Source organism: Hermetia illucens, chromosome 1 (genome assembly GCF_905115235.1).
Source record: "Hermetia illucens chromosome 1, iHerIll2.2.curated.20191125, whole genome shotgun sequence".
Lineage (NCBI taxonomy): Eukaryota > Metazoa > Arthropoda > Insecta > Diptera > Stratiomyidae > Hermetia > Hermetia illucens.
In genome coordinates, this window is record NC_051849.1 from 76618755 (window position 1) to 76639659 (window position 20905).

At 39.8% G+C, this 20905-nt stretch overlaps 2 protein-coding genes across 2 annotated transcripts; one reads left to right on the forward strand and one right to left on the reverse strand.

Moving 5' to 3' along the window:
- Positions 1–13739: 13739 nt before the first annotated feature.
- On the reverse strand, positions 13740–14108 carry LOC119653396 (short-chain collagen C4-like). Its single transcript, XM_038058001.1, has one exon. It carries the CDS (start codon positions 14106–14108, stop codon positions 13740–13742), a length of 369 nt encoding a protein of 122 aa, XP_037913929.1.
- A 4286-nt stretch (positions 14109–18394) lies between these two features.
- On the forward strand, positions 18395–19594 carry LOC119653466. Its single transcript, XM_038058119.1, has one exon. It carries the CDS (start codon positions 18395–18397, stop codon positions 19592–19594), a length of 1200 nt encoding a protein of 399 aa, XP_037914047.1.
- The last annotated feature ends 1311 nt before the right edge of the window (positions 19595–20905 follow it).

Below are 20905 nucleotides of genomic sequence, written 5' to 3' on the forward strand. Positions count from 1 at the left end.
TTGTTGTCGTAGCTGTTATCGGTTGCGATTTTTGACCATAGATAGGACAAATTATTAACGTATTGTTGCTTCCTTCGTCTTTAATGCTGATGTCCAGTCCAAGTTCTAGGAATGCCTGCACGGTTTGGATAAAGGCACTTTGTACGTTTCTGGCTGCTCTTCACCATGGAAAAGCTGATCCATGAATTGAACCGATACTTCCCAACAGCAGCTAATTTTGGTAGTTGATTACTAAGAGCTATTGCCTCAGAAACTGGTATCCTGTTGGCCGTCACCATCATCTATCAACACTTTGATATCTTTGTGAAAGAACAATCAGAAATGGGTGGCATGAGCACGTTATTGCTGCAAGAGCTCAAGGCATATAGAAACAATTTACATTTTTTTAAATTTTTTTCTTTTGTCTTTATTTCCGCATTATCACAATCTCGACAGATGCCGGATTTTACTTAATACTAGCACTAAGTGCCAAGCATTTAGGCTAGGACGATCCTACTTACTTAAATTAGTAAGGAGCGGTGATATTAATGAGAGAATCGGTCAAGAACTCCTCACAACATCGAGCCCGTATGCAGAAAGGTATATTTCTGCATGGTTTGGACCAGACTGTGTGAGAGTCCCAGCACATCAAGGGAAGCTTTGAAGTATTTGGGTACAATTTCTGTAGCTGACAATATTGTGGGGAACTGCGATTGCCTGCTTGAGATGCCACACTTCTTTGATTTCCCAAATCGGCCTCATAGTTCACCATCTTCTTCGCGTATTTCCGTTCAATGTGGCTATTATGGGGGATAGACATATAAATAATACATGTCTGGCTTGTTGTGTGGAATGTGGCGTTAACTAGGTCTCAATATATGCTGTAAAACACATGAACTACTTCGTTTCAACAAAGAGCAGAACATCTATTCGACAAATGCAAATCGACAAATGGCTGCCAAAGACAATTCACGTGTTTACCGTGCATTGCCTTCGACTTCCATTCATCAATCCGTTCTTTGTTCGACTTCATCCCATCCAGAGGAATGGAGATCGATCATTCAAGTTAAGTGGAGTCAGTCCACAGTCTGCCGTACAGACAGCCGCATGCAGGGGACTCTTCTGCTCTTTGCTGTAAAAATTAGCGCGTAGCGGGTCGACTTGGGGATGATGTTGTACCGCCACGTCAACCATGCCCTTACCTCCGATGTCACAAGGCAGGTTCGTCCGCTCCACGGCAGAGTTTGGATGATTCCTTAGGAATTTGGACATAGTAATCCGTATCCGCGTTGGACGTTTTCCAGATCAGCAATTTTCCGAATGCATAAGGCAGTGAAGGGATAGCAAATACATTCAACGCGCTTATTTTATTCTTCCCCAGAGAATGCGATTTCAATACTAGCTTTACACGTTGCAGGAACTCGGACACAGAGCATCGATTAGACATCTATCCGGGACGTTGTCAAAAGCCTAGGCATAATCGATGTACTGTGGGGAAACAGCTGCTGCAGGCAGAGGACTATTCCTGGTCGTAGTGGCGCCTAGACGTCGAACCGCCTCACGACTGCCAGTTTCTAAGTCGTGCTGTCCATTGCGGGAGCCCGACCCAGTCCGCATGTCAGACAACTCCCGCCGGTTATCCGTACCGGACGTCAAGTTATATCTCTCTTCTCATAGATGGATTTGTACTTTATCCCTAACTGCCAGGAGTGGTGGTAGCTTCCTCAGTGAGTAAACTGCAAGACTTCAAAGTTCCTGCACTTTCCTTACCTACCGTCAGACGCGCTGCCATTCAGACTGAATCCTCACCCCAACCAGCCACCCCCGAAAAATTGAGAATTCCCCCGATAACTCGGTACAAACTGAATGTACCGCAATTTTTAAAACTCATTAAAGAGAAAGAGTTGAAAGCAACTCTGAAAAACACGAGGGCTGATAGGACCGTCATCTTTGCCGAGACGGTTGAAGATCACGGTGCTATTTTCGAGAGAAAGGGCTGCACGCCACCACCAGCACCCTACCGACCCTAAGGACTAAATCCCATTCGCAGTCTCCACAGGGAGACAGATCCAGCGGACATATTGCGGGAGCTCAACGAGGAGTACCCGCAATTCAAACTGAAAAGCCAATCCAAGAAGTGCAGTGCTACAACTATCAAAACTACGGGCACATCGCCATCAATTGTTCTATTGTGCACAGGTGCGTGAAGTGCGTAAAAAAGCATGTCCGCGGGGAATGCCCCACACCATCGGCGGAGACGCCGCATTGCTGCAATTGCGGCCAGACCGGACATCCTGCCAACTACCGCGGATGCCCGGCATACAAAGAGATGGTTGCCAGAAGGAAACGGCAAGGAACAAGCAAATGGTGACACAGATGTCACAAAGCTTGTCTCGGCCAGGCGTATCGTACGCCCAAATAGCTAGGAATACTCTTCCTAGAGCTGCACAAAGTAACAAACTGGCCTTCAGGAACTTGGTCGAAAGTCTCGCTTCCGCCCAGACGAATGAAAAACGGCAGATTGCCGCAATCCAACTGTTAATGAATCTATGGAGTTAAACATAGTCACATTTAACTCCGCGTCCCTGGTCTCACACGCCCAACGTTCCACTGCCCAAGCGTTGGTTGACACTCTGAAAGCAGACATATTTTGCGTTTCGGAGTCTCATCTAAACCATAGACATAATGTCAATTTCATCGGATGCAGCGCTATTCGGCATAACAGCAACACGGGCACTGCCCTTCTAAGACTACCATTTTGAGGAAGTCGTCATCGATGAGTTACAAGCAGCGCTGTAGCGGCAATAGTGAAAATTAACGATAATAAGCGGATTTTGGTAGTTTCCGTTTATATCAAATGTAATTCCCGAAGTGAGCAACTGGGCCATGACTTAAAAGTCTTGGGCGATCTCCAGTTAAAATCCAAATATCTTATCTTCGGTGGCGACTTTAACTCACGGCACAAATCCTGGGGCGATAAGGTAGAAAACCTGTACAACTGGATCCACGACCCTTTCACGCCAGCTTACCTTGAGGTGGTCTCGCCGGATTCGCCGACAATACCCGCTAGTCAATCCATCATTGACTTTTTCCTACTGTCTGATGAAACTAAGCAAAGTTTTCAGGTAACTTCCTGTAAAACTTTGCCCGGCATGTCCGACCATTATGCAGTTGAACTCAAAATGGCCTCAACTTGACAACTAAAGAAGCGAGTTAAGGTAAACCTCAGATCATTCGCCCACACTGATTGGGACAAATTCAAGTCAGATTTAGCACCAATGTTGAACTTGAAGAAACTCGCTACAGATCGCAATCTGTCGGACAAAGGAATCGACGAAGCAATCATTTTGGCTACAGACGCCATCAATACTGCTACACGCAGAAATACCAGGCTGATCAAAGTCAACAAACTCCCGCATGACATCATGCTGCACATGAAGGTCAGACAGATTTGGCGCAGGAACCCCAAGCGCAACTTCCATAAATATGGAAATAAAGTTAATATTGAATACAAAGCATTGCTTTCCTGGATTAATTGCCTGAGTACAATTATCCGGCAAATGGTGGCGCAATTCCACAATAAAGAACTAACCTATAATCTCGCAGATATTAAGCCCGGGCCAGATATGTTTCAACATATAAATAGGCTAGCGGGGAAAAATAAGTCACGTAATTTCGTTCTTACCAGGAACAAGGAACCAATCTGCGGAGACGCCAGAAAGGCGCATGTCCTTGCGAAATCATTTGAGTCTCAGCTCAATACCCCTCCGCTTCAAAGTAAGCCGGCTATAGTGTCGATGGTTGAAACAATTATCGCCGACTTCATCTCTAGGTATTCAAATAAGCTAGTGACATTCTCCCAAACGAACTCCTCGGTAAAACCAACGGATTCGCAACATTTCCTGAGTTTATCACAACTCACCACCTTGACCTCAAATCTAAACGGTAAAAAATCAGCCGGACCTGACGAAATTCCTAATTACGTAATTAGGCAACTTCCCCGAGTCTTCATCAAATTTTTGGTGGGGGTATTTAATAACTGCATAAATAATGACTACTTTCCCACCACCTGGAAAGTAGCTAAAATAATTGCGATCCGGAAAAAAGACTCTAGTGAGCCTAAAAACTTTAGACCCGTATCATTATTGCCCAATCTAGGCAAACTGTTTGAGAGAGCATGGACAATCGGGCTAGTCCAATATTGCAATCTCAAAGAGATTATACCCAACCATCAGGTCGGGTTCCGCAGCAAGCACGGAACTCAATCTTCACGACACTGTCGTAGCGAGACTTAACGTCAATAATAAACCAAATAAGCTTCTTCGAAGGTAGGTATTTCAACGTCAGTGTGGGAAATGAATTCTCCGATCTCTTGTCGGTAACATCGGGAGTACCGTAAGGATCCATTTCTGGACCCACTTTTTACAATATCTTCACGGCTGACGTCCCAACTCGCGAGACCGGCACCGAACTTATTCAATATGCCGATGATACTCTCAACTTCGCTTCAAGCCTTCACCCCAACAGGGCAGCTAAAGCGATCGAGAAATACTTGAAAGACCTCGGCAAATATTACCTGACCTGGGGCATTAAAATGATTGAGGCCAAAACGTAATTCTAGTGGAATCTACAGAAAAGATAAACGCTTAAAAATAAAGATCGAAAACACTATAGGGAGCAATTCCCAGACCATTAAGTACTTAGGTGTTAAACTTCACGAACTTCTTAAGTTCAAGCCACATTTTGAGTTCGCTATCGGTAAGGCACGAGGTGCACTCAGTAGGATTTACTTTCTTCTTCGAAAGAAGGTAGGACTCAGCACCAAGGCCAAACTGACTCTATATAAGACCCTGATCAAACCCATTATCTGCTATGGAGCGCCCACGTGGATCACTTACTCCACCCGAACCAGGTCCAAATGTAAGGCATTCGAACGCCGGTTTTTAAGGCACTGCACGGTCTTTCCTATAATTGGAAGACCAAGAAGGTTGGAAGAAACGCCGAAGTGTATCGGCGCGCCAAGGTAGAACCTCTTCGAGGATTCGTTCTCAACTTGGTGGAACGGATCTTTGAAAGAACGGAGAATCATCCAAATCCACTAATCCGGCAACTCTACCAACAGGGTAGCACCTTCCCATTGGCCAACTTCCTAAGGCCCTGCCAAATAGTGAGCGAATCTCTTAAACCCGCCATCCTTTCCCTCTGTGATTCTCCCTGCCTGGTAGGGGTACACCGAGGCTAAGCACAAGTAAAGGGGATATTATATGGCAATCGTCGCCGATCAGCACAATGGCTAGACGAGCCACCGAAGCATATGCCGAAGCCGAACCTCCATCCGAAGAAGGTAATGGTGACCGTTTGGTAATCTACAGCTGGAGTTATCCACTATTCTTTTTTGGCACCTGGAGAAACAATAAATGGACAGAAATACTGTGTCCAACTCGAGGAAATGCAAAAAAAATTGAGTATACAATGGCCGAGATTAGTCAACAAAGATGGTGTGATACGCCTTCATGACAATGCACGACCTCACGTACCGGTTCAAAAGTTGAACGAATTGCAGTATGAGACTCTACCTGATCCATCATATTCATCGGACCTTTCGCCAACCGACTACCACTTTTTTAAGCATTTCGACCTTTTTTTGGCGGAAAAATAATTTAGGAATGAAGAGGCCTCAAAAATTGCCTGCGTCGAGTTTATCAACACCCGAAAATTGGACTTCTACGAAACTGGTATACATGCTCTTGTATCTCGCTGGGAGAAGTGCTTTGAATGGACTGGCACCTATTTTGATTAATTAAATGAATTTTTGTAAGCTTTACAGTCGTTTCAAATCTTAGTACCAAATCGGCCATTTCATGTACAACAACCTAATAATAAAATTTTGACTATCACTTATTTGACTGTTTGATGCATCGGAAGTTGCATAATCACGACATCATAATTACCTGGATATGTCACCTAGATGCTACTTATTATGATATGTCATTAATTTATTATATGCTGCCATGATCAAGTCTATCAAATAACGTTATACCATGAAAAGTCTTAGCGTAAACTAACTGTCTCTCGTAAATTATTTGATATATTAATTTTCCCGCTGTAGTTTTCCTTAATCCTGATCGTTTGGTTCATAAAATACGAAATTTTCATTTTCTTCGACGACCCCCGAACTGCTGGTTTTCATTCCCAACCATTGGAAAAACTAAACGACTGGCTATAACTAGTGAACTTTTCGAAATTGTTCGTTGGCTTGCTAATCGGCTTATAACCATTTGCGGTAGTGAATTAAGACTGAACTTTTCCCATGAGTTTCTTCTGTTTATCCTCAGTCCTGGTACCACTGTAGGGTTCTGAATAGATTGCAACTTCCGTATCGGTACAGTGTCGTCTAGGACCATTTACAATGTGTATAGTTATGGATGTTAAGATTATTTTGGCGTCTGCACTAGGAGAGATACGGAAAACTCTTGGCTTTCAACATTTTGTTTCACTGGCTTCTCAAAGCCAGGGTTAATTGAGCACTGCAAGGTGCTGGATATTGGAGAGATACGGAAAACTCTTGGCTTTCAACATTTTGTTTCACTGGCTTCTCAAAGCCAGGGTTAATTGAGCACTGCAAGGTGCTGGATATTGTTGGGTCATGGAAAGTATCGCAGAAGGGACTTTTCTCAAACTTGCCGAGAAAGAAAGTGCTCAGAATTTGGGAGCCAATGGTAGTACTTTTCCCCATACACAGAGAATAATTATATTCATTTTAGTTTAGGATATTTAATTAATTCATTTAGATTAAATGACAAAGCAAAGGTGGATATATGCATACATGTACGGTTAGACATAAATCGAAAAGATCGGGGATAATGTTTTATCACTACAACAGGATCGACCTACCGACTTTGATTCGAAGTAGTCAACCCTATCCGGAATAACTTTCGATTCCCGGGCGCATTTTGACTTCTCCTATAGACACCCATCTTTGTATATGTGTGGTAAAAGTTTTTTAATTAAAGCCATAAATATTCATAGCGAAATTGTTTTAGGTGCAAGTAATTGAACGCCCATAATGAGCATTTGGATTTCACGAGACTCATCATAGGCAAAATGGAAATTTTTTGCGAAACAGATGACGGGACGAATGAAAACTTTACACGTTGTTTTTGCTGGTATGAAAAAGTTCTGGCATTATTGTTTCGCTGCTGAATTATTTAAAATCGGATTATCTCTATAATTTATTTGGAATTCATTCAAATGAGATTCTTATCCTTGGAATTCAGATTATAATGTAAACATATTCTGGAGAAAAACTTCTAATTAAAACTGATGGAATGTTAATAATATTCAATATTTCTGGTTGCAAACTTTCTTTTCTTCAATCTGAGAAAGGAGACGAGCGTCTTAGTGGGCGTCTTGAATTATAAGCAACCGACCTTGCTTGTGAACGGGACAAAGGCTAAGGAAAAAGAAGGAAATACGGCTAGAGAAATTTACACTTTAGTAAATGAAAGTATTGTCAGTAATGCATTCATTATTTCTTCTTAGTCTTCTAGGTTTCTCTCAGCTTACGTTGATGCCGTGGAATTGATTGTGTTCAGGTGAGGACTCACTGCACTACGTTTCCATTAACCATAGAATAACCTGCATTTTCCTCCAGTTTCTTCATTTGTCGATTAATCGTTGTGTTGTGTCTTGGATAATATATCAATCGACATCATTTTTGCCATAACAAATACTTCATCATTTATGAGTTTCTGTTGGGCAGCATGTTGCCGTGCGGTTGCCCGTAGAAGTTCGCTACCACATTATCAGTGTCCAAGGTTAAAGATGAGGTCTAATGATATTAACTCTCCAAGTCGTAAGAAGCCACAAACTTCAAACTCATCCACGTCAAGAAGTAATCAAAACCTTCGCAAATTGATGTCTCTCCGTGCAGAAATCTGTGTAAAGTATGTTTTCCTTTTTAGTCCAGTGGCGCCACCAAAAAAAACAAAGGTATCGCAATTCTCACTTTGAGGGAAGCTAGAAATTGGATTACGTTCCCCCTTCCGTGTCACTATTGCTTAATTCGAGTAGATATAAGGAGGGGAAGGCTCGGCAGGAAGAAACTTCTGCCACTAAGGAGGGGGCTTCTAGAGGATACAAAGTTCTTCGCACAAGCGCTTGCGGACGATCTAACCATAATATTTATCGACAAGTTTGAGGGCTAGGAAGACAGGATTAGTTTTGTTTATTATGAACTTCAGACAGCCACTCGCTACCCACTTTAGCAGGGGCGGGAAACCCTGCAGGTACAAACATTCAAATATTTAGGAGTTCATCTCGACTCCAAGTTAACTTCGAAGGACCATATTCAGGAACAATACCAGAAATCCTGCAGATTGCTCTGGTGCTGTAGGACTGCGATAGGTAAGTCCTGGGGACTTTCATCAAAACGGAATTAGTGGACGTATACATCCATAATAAAACCCATTTTGATGTGTGTGTACATCGTCTGGTGGCCGAGAGTGAACTTTGCTAACACCAGGGAGCTGCTGACGCAGATTCAGAGCTCGGTTGCCAAAGTGCTACTGGAGCAGTGAGTAGTACGCTGACGGCCATTCATGCGGTCATGCGTCCATTTGGAAATTGCTTGGAAAACATCAGGTGATTCTGATGCCTGCCGATCATATGGTTTCAGTAGTATAAATATGTATGTTCTAATCCACTTTCATATAAAAATCTTGCGGTTTTGAGACGGCATGTATGTTCGAATCCAGTTTCATATGAAAATGTTGTGGTTAGGGGCGGCCGGTTTGGCGCGTGCCGGGGGCGACTTTTAGGGAAGCGTAGTTCGTAGGGCGTCGTCCGCGGGGGTTCGGGGAGCGTCGTTCCGGGCCGGGGCGGGTTTTGTTTAGGTATTGGTCGGTTCGTTGACCGTTGTTTTGAACTCCCTACAGTAGTATAAATATGTATGTTCTAATCCACTTTCATATAAAAATCTTGCGGTTTTGAGACGGCATGTATGTTCGAATCCAGTTTCATATGAAAATGTTGTGGTTAGGGGCGGCCGGTTTGGCGCGTGCCGGGTGCGACTTTTAGGGAAGCGTAGTTCGTAGGGCGTCGTCCGCGGGGGTTCGGGGAGCGTCGTTCCGGGCCGGGGCGGGTTTTGTTTAGGTATTGGTCGGTTCGTTGACCGTTGTTTTGAACTCCCTACAGTAGTATAAATATGTATGTTCTAATCCACTTTCATATAAAAATCTTGCGGTTTTGAGACGACATGTATGTTCGAATCCAGTTTCATATGAAAATGTTGTGGTTAGGGGCGGCCGGTTTGGCGCGTGCCGGGGGCGACTTTTAGGGAAGCGTAGTTCGTAGGGCGTCGTCCGCGGGGGTTCGGGGAGCGTCGTTCCGGGCCGGGGCGGGTTTTGTTTAGGTATTGGTCGGTTCGTTGACCGTTGTTTTGAACTCCCTACAGTAGTATAAATATGTATGTTCTAATCCACTTTCATATAAAAATCTTGCGGTTTTGAGACGACATGTATGTTCGAATCCAGTTTCATATGAAAATGTTGTGGTTAGGGGCGGCCGGTTTGGCGCGTGCCGGGGGCGACTTTTAGGGAAGCGTAGTTCGTAGGGCGTCGTCCGCGGGGGTTCGGGGAGCCTCGTTCCGGGCCGGGGCGGGTTTTGTTTAGGTATTGGTCGGTTCGTTGACCGTTGTTTTGAACTCCCTACAGTAGTATAAATATGTATGTTCTAATCCACTTTCATATAAAAATCTTGCGGTTTTGAGACGGCATGTATGTTCGAATCCAGTTTCATATGAAAATGTTGTGGTTAGGGGCGGCCGGTTTGGCGCATGCCGGGGGCGACTTTTAGGGAAGCGTAGTTCGTGGGGCGTCGTCCGCGGGGGTTCGGGGAGCCTCGTTCCGGGCCGGGGCGGGTTTTGTTTAGGTATTGGTCGGTTCGTTGACCGTTGTTTTGAACTCCCTACAGTAGTATAAATATGTATGTTCTAATCCACTTTCATATAAAAATCTTGCGGTTTTGAGACGGCATGTATGTTCGAATCCAGTTTCATATGAAAATGTTGTGGTTAGGGGCGGCCGGTTTGGCGCGTGCCGGGGGCGACTTTTAGGGAAGCGTAGTTCGTAGGGCGTCGTCCGCGGGGGTTCGGGGAGCGTCGTTCCGGGCCGGGGCGGGTTTTGTTTAGGTATTGGTCGGTTCGTTGACCGTTGTGCGTTGTTGTTGTTGTTGGATGTCATGTGCGTATTGCTTGGGTGATGGGGAATTGCTTATCAGGTTGACGTATTTGGGAGTGAATATTAGACCGTGGGTGAATATGTAGTAAGTTTGAAAATGATGGTTTTTTGTAGATTTTAAATGTACTTGGCTGATTTTGTTGTTGTTGTTGCTGAGGTTGCTGATAAGAGGCGATCGTTTGGGTGCCATGTGCTAATTGTTTGGGTGACGGAAAATCACTTATCAAGTTGATGTATATTAGGGACTGTGTGAATATTAAACCGCAGGTGAATATATTGTAAGTTTGAAAGTGATGTTTGTCAGTTGTGAAGGAAGATTAGAAGTGTTAAACGATAAGCCATGTTTTGGATTGAGCGGTTATCGCATAGAGATAAATATTGTATATGTGAACAAGTATGGAAGAGTTTTAAAATTATCAACGTGAAGATTGATTCGGGTTATCTGGAGGTTTATATGACACCTGAGGATGGTTCAAGGGGGCTTGTACTAAGCTTAAGGAATGGAGAGGATTGCAAACCTGGAAATTTCGATACGACATTTACATTTCAAATCTGGCAACATGTTAAGATTGAAGTATTTGGTGAGTGGGATGGTGATGAAGGGAATAGTGTATTTTTATTGCAATTTTGGTGTTGTTGTTTCAGGTAATGGCGAAATTACTATAATGGGAAAAGTGTTGCCAGGTTTGACTAGATGTAAGACGAAAAGCCGATATCCGAAGGGTTGTCCGTTCAACGACATAGATGGTGGTGATGATGTTGAATGGGTGCAAAAATATGGAATAAATGAATTTGAAAAAGGGGAAGAGGAAAGAATTAAAGAGGTTCTTCGCCGAAATGGAAGTCATCATGATTATTATGGAGATGATATCATACGAATTCAGCGGGAGTTTGATCGATTGATTCGAAGGAAACAAAATAAAAAATCTTTATCGAGTAGAATTATTGCAAAAGAGGAGGGGGAGAATGGAAGATCTAAGAAAACGTTTCGCATAAGGAGTGGTTATCTGGAGGCTGTTGATGAGGGAAATCTTGAAGTCGATTTAGCTGAAAGAGAATTTTAAATAGTCAATGATAAATTTTGAAATGTGTGTATATCCAACCTGATTGTTTTTTTTTTCTTGTAAATATTTGTTTATTGTTCATTTTTTTCTTTATTATATAAGTTTGAAAGGCTTTCACTTGAGGATATTTATAAATGACATGACAATGTGGTTTTTGAACAAAACCATCGAGACTCCAAAATGATTTTCACATTTTAATATAAGAATGTATGTAAACTAGAATAAAATGATTCATATGATAATAATCACATCCAGTAGACCAGCAAAAAAAAAAAGTTTTCTTTCTCTCTCTCTTTTTTATGGAATAGAAGCAGCCGAAAGGGTAGGTAATTTCAATCGTTCAGAGCCGTATAAATAGATCTCATGACGGTAAATATACAATTAGTTGGTTTTCGCAAATCGATTGGAATAGAATGGAGTTTTTAAATATACTTCTTGTGTTAGGTTTTGGTGTGCCTTTTCTTTTAGGTAGCCCATTGCCAGTGGTTAATCTTAATACCAACGAAAGTACAAACAATTTAGCGTTTAATCTCGTGCTACCTGATAACAATACAGCGCAAGTGACATTATCTTTTCGACTTATGACTGTTAGTACAGTTTCAACAGAAACGAACACGTCGTTTCAAAATGATGCCGATGTTGCTATTTCATCATCATCATGGCTGACGTCGACGTCAACAACAACAACAACAGAACCGTCTAGAAGATATGTTACAGTCGATGAAGCAATAGAAGGATTTCGGCAAGCTTTGATTAAGAAGGAAATGGAAATAGCTGGAATTATCGAGAGCGAAAATATTTTTTACAGGCACTTTAAATTAGAGTTCGATGATGACAAAATTTTAACAGTTCGATGTACATATGATAGCAACTATTCCATGCGCTCACTGAAAATCGCATGTTATGAATACCATGAGTTCGAAACCGAAAGAATACTCAGTAATGGCGAGGTTGAGTATATAAAACAGGCAGATCCAGACTATAGGAGCAATATAGAATTTCTGGACTTGAAGAAAATGAAGCAAACCTATTCTATGAGTATTGCTTGAACCACGAACCTGTGCACAACGAATTAAAAAAAATGACGACGACGACGGCGAATAAAAACAACATCGATGTGGACGACGACCTTCAACGTTCTATTGAGGAGTTGAAACAATTTTTTTGTACCAACAGATTGCTAATTCTTACGGAGCACTTTAACCAATTTATAAGCAGCTATACGTTTTTGAAACCATACGCTGAAATGTCGCAGAAAGTCAGCCAATTTGGAAAACATTACGTGAGCTGTCCGTGGGCATATGACGATGCAAAATGCGGACCAGACACTTGTGAATGTTATAGTGTTCGTAGGAGAATAAATGAAATGAAAAACCTTGTTCAGTTTTACAAAAGATTAACTAATAAATAAATTTTATTCTTCAATCAAAATTACAGTGTTTCATTGTGAATCTTAATATATCATATCCTTGGTATTTATCCAGGAATTGTGTTTCGTTGAGAACCCTAGCCACTTCACAAACGCTTGGTTACCATTCCTTTTCAATATTTTTTCCACAAGATAAATTGACGGATGCTCAGCTTTCAATAGTTCAGGCTCATAAAAACCACCTTCAATTTTATTTCCTTCGTAATCTTCTAATAGATATGTAACGGGATTGGTAATACGAATTTCGCGAATCTTGAAAATTTCCGTGGTCCAATTGGGTGTGTAGCCCTTTTCAAATACATGCTTGTATTTACTGATTCGAACATGATCACCCACATTATATTTAAATGGACCCATCACCTTAATGTTGTTGTATACGGTAGACAGGAGTAATTTTTCATTGGAACTATTCACAGCAGACGGAGTCATTTTAATTGTTCGGTGTTTTTTATTATTGTAGGCGTCAACTATATCATCGACTTGATTGATCCACTTGTAGTTTCCATTCATACTAAACTCTTTCCACATCATATTCTTTAGGGTACGATTGAATCGTTCAACAATTGATGCCTTAAGTGGACTATACGTGGAATAATGGTTTATTTGATATTTTGTCATAACATTTTTGAAATGTTTGTTGTAGAATTCTTTTCCGTCGTCTGTTTGTAGGTTTTTAGGAATGCGTCCTCGTTGGAGAATCTGTTCAATTGCTATAGCAACTTCTTTGCCCGTTTTTGTTTTGATGGAAGCCGTCCACGCAAACTTGGAAAACGTGTCGATGATCGTAAGAAGGAAACGGAACCCCGTGTTGTCGCTAACATATGCTCCCATTTCAACTAAATCGGCCTGCCACAAGTCATCCAAACCTTTAATTATGACTGGTCGTCGGTTAAAATTTTTTCGAGCTGACCTATGTAATTCGTTTACTACTTGCCGTTTGCTCATTTTAGAATGCACTGAATTTCGTAATATGATTGATAGTTGTATTTGTTGTTTTTAAGGTATGACTTTGAACTGTCATCATCATCATCATAGTTTTGTAAGTTCGTCGATTTCAAGTTGAATTTGTCTGTCTATATATTCTTTGAGTTTCTCAATGTTAATATCAACGTAGTTCTTTGTAGAAGCATCAGCATCCTCAACGGGTTCTCCAAGATTCTTGAGTTGTTTGAATTTGATGTTGTAATCACCGCTTTCCGTTTTATTAAATCCCGCACCATGCAAACCTTGTAGACCATCCTTACCAGGTTTTCCTTCTGGACCTCGAGGACCCGAGGGCCCCTGCTGACCTATAGGACCTTGAGGACCTTGAGGACCTGGGGGTCCTTGAAGCCCTTGCAAACCACGTTTTCCTCCTCCAGTATCGTTTGAAAATCGACCAAATTTATCAACACCCATTTAATAAATGATGTGAGCTGCGTGTTTATTCTATTATTTGTGATTCTTTCAATTCTTCAATGATTGATATAATTTCATTGTTATGATTATTGTGACCGGCTTGCTGTGACGCAATGAGTAACCGCAATCGACTTACTAGTTCATTGGGATCATCCCAATATATATAGTCAATTTGTTTGTTAGACGTTTCCATTAAATTAGGGTTTTTGCATTTAATATTAGGGGTTCGTGTTAACCCTTTTCCTTCTTTTCTATTTAACAATTTAGAAATTATTCTTGTATATTTAAAGCTTCGATTTCCATTGATTTGACTGCTACTGTCATAAGAACGCCTGTGGGCATTAGAGTGTAGAAGAATACTTTTATAATTCTCTAAATCATCGTCGGAATATATTGTTTCATCTGGATACTTCATAAAAAGCAGTTCATATAAACCCCGACTTCCAATGTAAGGTTTTTCATCTACAATTATATGATTATCATCGATTGCGAAATCTGAATTTCCTATTTTCCACTGATTTCCATCATTGTCATCCCTATATACCCCATAAATACTGTCAATTACAGATGGTTGATTTACATAGATATCTAGATATTGCCTAGCAACATCTGAAAAATGATTTTGCTTCAGGTATTCTCCCAGATATTCTTGCCCTTCCGGAGTGGCAACATATTGGCGAACAGCTTTTGTAGAAGACTTAGGAGTTTCAAAAATGTGTTCATTTTCTTCATAGACACGATCTGTCTTTAATTCCTCATCTTTACATTTAATACGAGCTGATGAAGACTCTTCTTTAAACTCTTGTTTTGTTATGTCTTGTTCCTGCAACACTTTAGCTTTTTTAACAAATTCTTTGAGGGGTTCCGTGATGGGCTTAAATGTTTCTTCCAACTGAATCTCTGTTCCGGCTTTGTTAGCTTTCAGCTGTTGATATTTTTTCCTTATTGAATCGGTTGTCTTTACAATATCTCTGAGCAACTGTTTGTCAAGCTTTGTTCTTTTCATTGTTTATGGAATCAGCAACGGATGCAATTGGTCAAATTTCGAAATATATCTAAAATGTTTTGAAATATTCTTTCAATAGGTTTTAGTTTGATTTTGAACTGATTTTTGCAGCACCTAAATCGCTTTGTTTCTTTTTTGAATTGTTTGGAACTGTCCTCACTGTTGCTGCACTCAAACCGTATTGAACTGTTATCGAACTGTATTGAACAGCTATTGAGCTGCATCAAACTGATCCTTTGAACTGCTTTGAACTGTTCCTGAACTGATTTTAACTGCTTTGAACTGCTCCTGGACTGCTTTGAACTGCTTCTGAACTGCTTCTGAACTGCTTCTGAACTGCTTTGAACTGCTCCTAGACTGCTAAGTTGGTAATGATGCTTTTAATAGATGGGGGGTTCTTTCCATACTGAGGATTTGCTTTTATAGTATTATGAATATATCGAATCCCTTTCGATATCGACCCTTCTCTAAAGAACTGTCTTTATCCATTACACAGAATCCATATTTATCATTCCAACATTCAGCACAAATGGTTCTAAACTGTTCGAAAGTCATGTCGGTGTTTACGTGATCATTGTAAATGTGTCTTAAATTCATATCATCCTGTTTGAATATAATCAAAAAATTTGCGTTATCTCGAATAAGGTGTTTCGGTATTCTTGTATATGTTTGACACAGATAAAAGCTATCAATATTATGATGTCGTCCCATACAGAAATATGATCGAATATTCTCTTGTTTCTCGCTGGCAATATCATCGAAAATGAAAACAGAGTCAGATTTGGCTTCTTCAGGCGAAATCACTTCACTATTATTTGAGAATGTATAGAAGCCCAATCCGGAAATAGCTTTAACAGCCTGCTTCAAATGTTCATATTTGGGTTGATGTAATGATTTCGAGTAGATGTAAATATTTTCAAATTTTATACCATTTGGGTGCTTCAATAGAGAAAGCATAACGTTAGTTTTGCCGCAGTTAGAAGGACCCGTAATAATCCCCCGAATATTATTAGGCAATAAATTGCTGTGTTTAGCTATACAGCTTTCATTTGTAATGTCAGTGTTTTCCACCACCAACCTTTGTTGTTGTTGTATAAACCGCATTATCAGTGCAACTAAACAACCAGACTGAAAGTAATTACGTTGTTGCAAAAAGTGTTATAGTCTGCGAGAGTTGTTGAACCGAGCAGGATTATACGCATACATAGACGCAAAGCGAACGGTCACTATAAAATGATTGATCATAAAAATAAATATACTAGTACAACACGAAAAGCGGTGAAAGGAAGAGGTGTGATTAATACCCTAATCAATAAACTTCCAATTGAACTGCATCTACCTGGTTATCAATACTGTGGTCCTGGTACAAAACTAAGCGAGCGGCTTGCTAGAGGTGATCCAGGAATAAACTTATTGGATCAAGCCTGTAAAGAGCATGATATTGGATATTCAAAATTTAAAGAAACGGCTGATCGTCATATATTAGATAAAATATTAGCTGAAAAGGCATGGCAACGAGTCAGATCAGCAGACGCAGGATTGTCAGAACGAGCTACCGCACTACTTGTAACCAACATGATGAAAGCTAAAGTAAAATTAGGAATGGGAATGAAGAATAAACCGAAATTTGGAACAATTGTTTCCAAAGTCCGAAGGATTGTCAAAAGAAAGAAACCCGACACAATGAAAGCGAGTATTAAAGTAGCCTTAGCTGCTGCAAAGAATATAACAAAGGGACGGAAGAAGACTCTCAAGACTCCAAGGATAATACCCATTCCTAAAGTTGGTGGAGTTCTACCTTTTCTAGTTCCTCTTTTCGCAGGATTATCTGCTATTGGTGCTTTATCAGGTGGAGCTGCGGGAATAGCGAAAGCTGTTAATGATGCTACCAATGCCAAAAAGACCTTAGAAGAAAAACAGCGTCATAACCAAAAAATGGAGGAGATAACATTAGGTCGAGGATTGCATTTAAAACCGTACAGAAAAGGATTAGGGTTGTTTTTGAATCCTGCTTCAAAAAACTTTTAAAAACGCTACCCAAGAGAGCATTAAATGAGAATGATTTAAAGAGATTCGCCAGATTCTTGTCAAACTTCAGAGGAGTTTTCATGCGAAATAATTTACCGAGGAGAGCTGCAAAGCAAAACGAATGTGGTATTGTAAATCTGGATAATATGCAGGGTTCTGGTACTCATTGGGTAGCATACAAAAAACAGAATCGATATGTGGAATACTTTAATAGTTTTGGAAATTTACCTCCACCGAAAGAGCTAATAGATTATCTAGGTTCTAATATAAAATACAACTACAATGCATATCAAAGCTACGACTCATATAACTGTGGACATTTATGTTTGAAATTTTTGTACAATCTTTTGTAAATTTTCAATGCATCTATGTAAATATATATAAATACTTTTAGAACTGAAAATCAATCATTGTTTTATATACTGCCATGGCACTTACATTAACTCTAAGTGGAAATTCATCCATTCTTACAACTGAATATTTTCCACCAATCGATTTACAAGGTGGTTACGTATGCGGACTTGTTGATTTTCAAACATATAATTCTATACCTAACGTGGATGAAAAAAATAATTTATTTCACATTGGGAAGCACATTATAGAAATACCCATTGGATCGTACGAAATTGATGATATTGCCAACTATCTGTATAAAGAACTAGCGAAGATCAATGACAAAATAATTCTTTTAATACAGGCTAATAATAATACACTCAAAAGTGAAATAAAGTCAAATGCTCCAATTTACTTCAATGAAGAAAGATCCATTGGTCAATTGTTGGGATTCGCTAAACGAGAATTGAAAATCAATGAAAAACATACTTCTGATCTACCTGTGAGTATAAGTAAAGTGAACGTAATACGGATTGAGTGTAACATAGTTGGAAATTCTTACATCAATAATATTCCCTCACACACAATCCATGAATTCTCACCTGAAGTAGGACCAGGTTATAAAATAGTGGAGGTTCCTAGTAACGTCATTTATTTACCGGTAAGCCTTAAACGAATAAGCACGCTAACTCTTAAGCTGATTGATCAAAACGGAGATATAATAAACTTCAAAGGGGAAACAATAACGATTAGACTTCATTTGAAGCCTCAGGATGCTGCTATATAACGATGATAAATACCTGCCCGATAATGTAGATAGAACCAGTTCAATCAGAAAAATCGAACGAGCTAGACCGCGATTAACATTGCAAAATAAACAGTATCTAAAGTTATTGGGATTCAAATTGAAACAAAAATAATGAGCGATATCCTGAACGTTACACGTAAAATCAGTTTTGATAATAGTATATCAAAAATCGAATACCATAGCTACTCTCCATTCTTATCATCATACAACTCCAGTGATGAAATCCGAATACTCATACAACAACAGGATTTGTGTATTTTGCCGAGTCAGAGTTTCATTTACATTGAAGGCGCCTTAACTAAAACAGATGGAACAATATCAGCACTAGCTAAATTGACGAATAATAGCGTAGCTTTCCTATTTGATGAGATAAGATATGAACTGAATGGAGTAGAAATCGATCGAAACAAAAATGTGGGAATAACATCGACGTTAAAAAATTATGTATCACTTAATGAAAACGAAAGTAAAATGCTTTATAATGCCGCTTGGTCACCGAACGAATCTATCACACCGTCAAGTGGTTACTTCAACTTTTCTATTCCGCTAAGAAAACTTTTGGGATTTGCCGAGGACTACAAGAAAATTATTGTAAACGCTAAACACGAGCTAATTTTGGTTCGCACAAGAAGCGATGAAAATGCATTTATTTCATCCACTGATAATGTACACATCAAAATTTTTAAACTTCAGTGGAAGGTGCCCCATGTTAATCCCGATGGCGCTGAAAAATTGTCAATGTTGAAATATATTGAATCGGGACATCCGATTCAAATAAGCTTTCGAAATTGGGAACTGTACGAATATCCAGTTCTACCCACAACAACAGATCATGTGTGGAATGTGAAAACCACAGGTCAACTCGAAAAACCTCGATATGTTATTTTAGCTTTACAGACAAATCGAAAAAATCTCAAAGACAAAGATGCCAGCAAATTTGATCACTGTGATTTAACAAATATCAAAATACATTTAAACTCCGAATCGTATCCTTATGACGATATGAATATTAAATTTTCCCGTGATCGATTCGCTCTTCTCTATGATATGTACTGCAATTTTCAACAATCTTATTACGGTGTACAACCTCAGCCACTACTTTCACGAAGCGAATATAAGGAATCTGCACCAATTATAGTAATTGATTGTTCACGTCAAAATGAATCCATGAAATCTGGCTCAGTGGACATAAGGTTAGACATGAAAACATCTGTAGATGTGCCTGCCTTAACAACAGCTTACTGCTTGCTCCTACATGATCGTGTGATAGAGTACAACCCACTTACTTCTTCAGTTCAAAAACTTGTATAAAAACTATGGAAACTATAAATGTTAATTCAGTATCACGTTTACATTCTGCACGCAAGCAAACTACACCATTTCATCACCATGACGACGATTTTCGTTATCGATATGCAAGGATTTAGAGGATGCAACAATACTTTCATCATCAAAGAGTTAGCTGTCGTAAATGTAAACGAAAATTTTCATCGACACTTTATACTGAAACCTCCCTTCAGTTTTTCAACACTATCAAGAGAGCTGCAATCCCAGGCACACTGGGTATACGAAAATCATCATGGATTGAAATGGGAAGGTGGACTAACAACATTTTGGGAAGTGAAAGAATATTTACTTCTAAACATGAAAAATACAACCATCTACGTCAAAGGAACAGAGAAGAAAAAATGGCTGGATGATTTGCTGGGAAATATTGCACTAGTATTCAATGTGGAGGATCACAGCTGTCCGAATCTAAAATCACTGAAACAAAATTATCCCGACATGTTACGCTGTAATGCCCACAGCGGATGTTGCGCGCTACAAAACGCATTCCTTCTGAAAAAATTTATAACTCAAAATAATAATCAAATGTAATAAAAAGAAGTTTTCATTGTAAATAATAAATTTTGTTTTTTTCTTTATTGTAAGTAATTTTTCTGTGAATAATAATAATAAATGTTCACATCTAAATCTACATTTTCATGGTTTATTATTATATATGAAGATGGAATTCCAAGTTTTTGGAATTGGCCGCACCGCTGCAACTCAAGGACAACTTCCCTGTATTGAAGTCGTCCAACACATTATCGCTACATTTACTATAGCGCGATGGTAAAAATAGCCGCATAGTACCCTCCAAATCCACGACGATAGTCTGTCCATATCTATAGAAAAAGCAATGAAAAAAAGAACTTGTTAGCAGAAGCAAAGTTTAATTTTAAATTCTAACTTACCGTGTTTCCATTCTCTCGCCTCCAGTGATGTGGTACCGCTTTCCCACTTCCAACTCTGACGTTTTAATATAAATGAGCGGCTTGCAGCCCAATAATTCGTTAATCGAATCCATCCTCTACGGCAACTTTTCACTTATAACAAAATCTTTTCACAAATTCCACTATTTATATTAATTTGTCATCCAAACAATTAGCACATGGCGCTCAAACGATCACCTCTTATCACAACAACAACAAAATCAGCCAAGTAAATAAAATCTACAAAAAAAAAAACCATCATTTTCAAACTTACTACATATTCACCCACGGTCTAATATTCACTCCCAAATACGTCAACCTGATAAGCAATTCCCCATCACCCAAGCAATACGCACATGACATCCAA

Bases quoted from the DNA above. Each gene is read 5' to 3' on its own strand.
- LOC119653396 (XM_038058001.1), bottom strand. From the start codon at position 14,108: ATGGGTGTTGATAAATTTGGTCGATTTTCAAACGATACTGGAGGAGGA.
- LOC119653466 (XM_038058119.1), top strand. From the start codon at position 18,395: ATGAGCGATATCCTGAACGTTACACGTAAAATCAGTTTTGATAATAGT.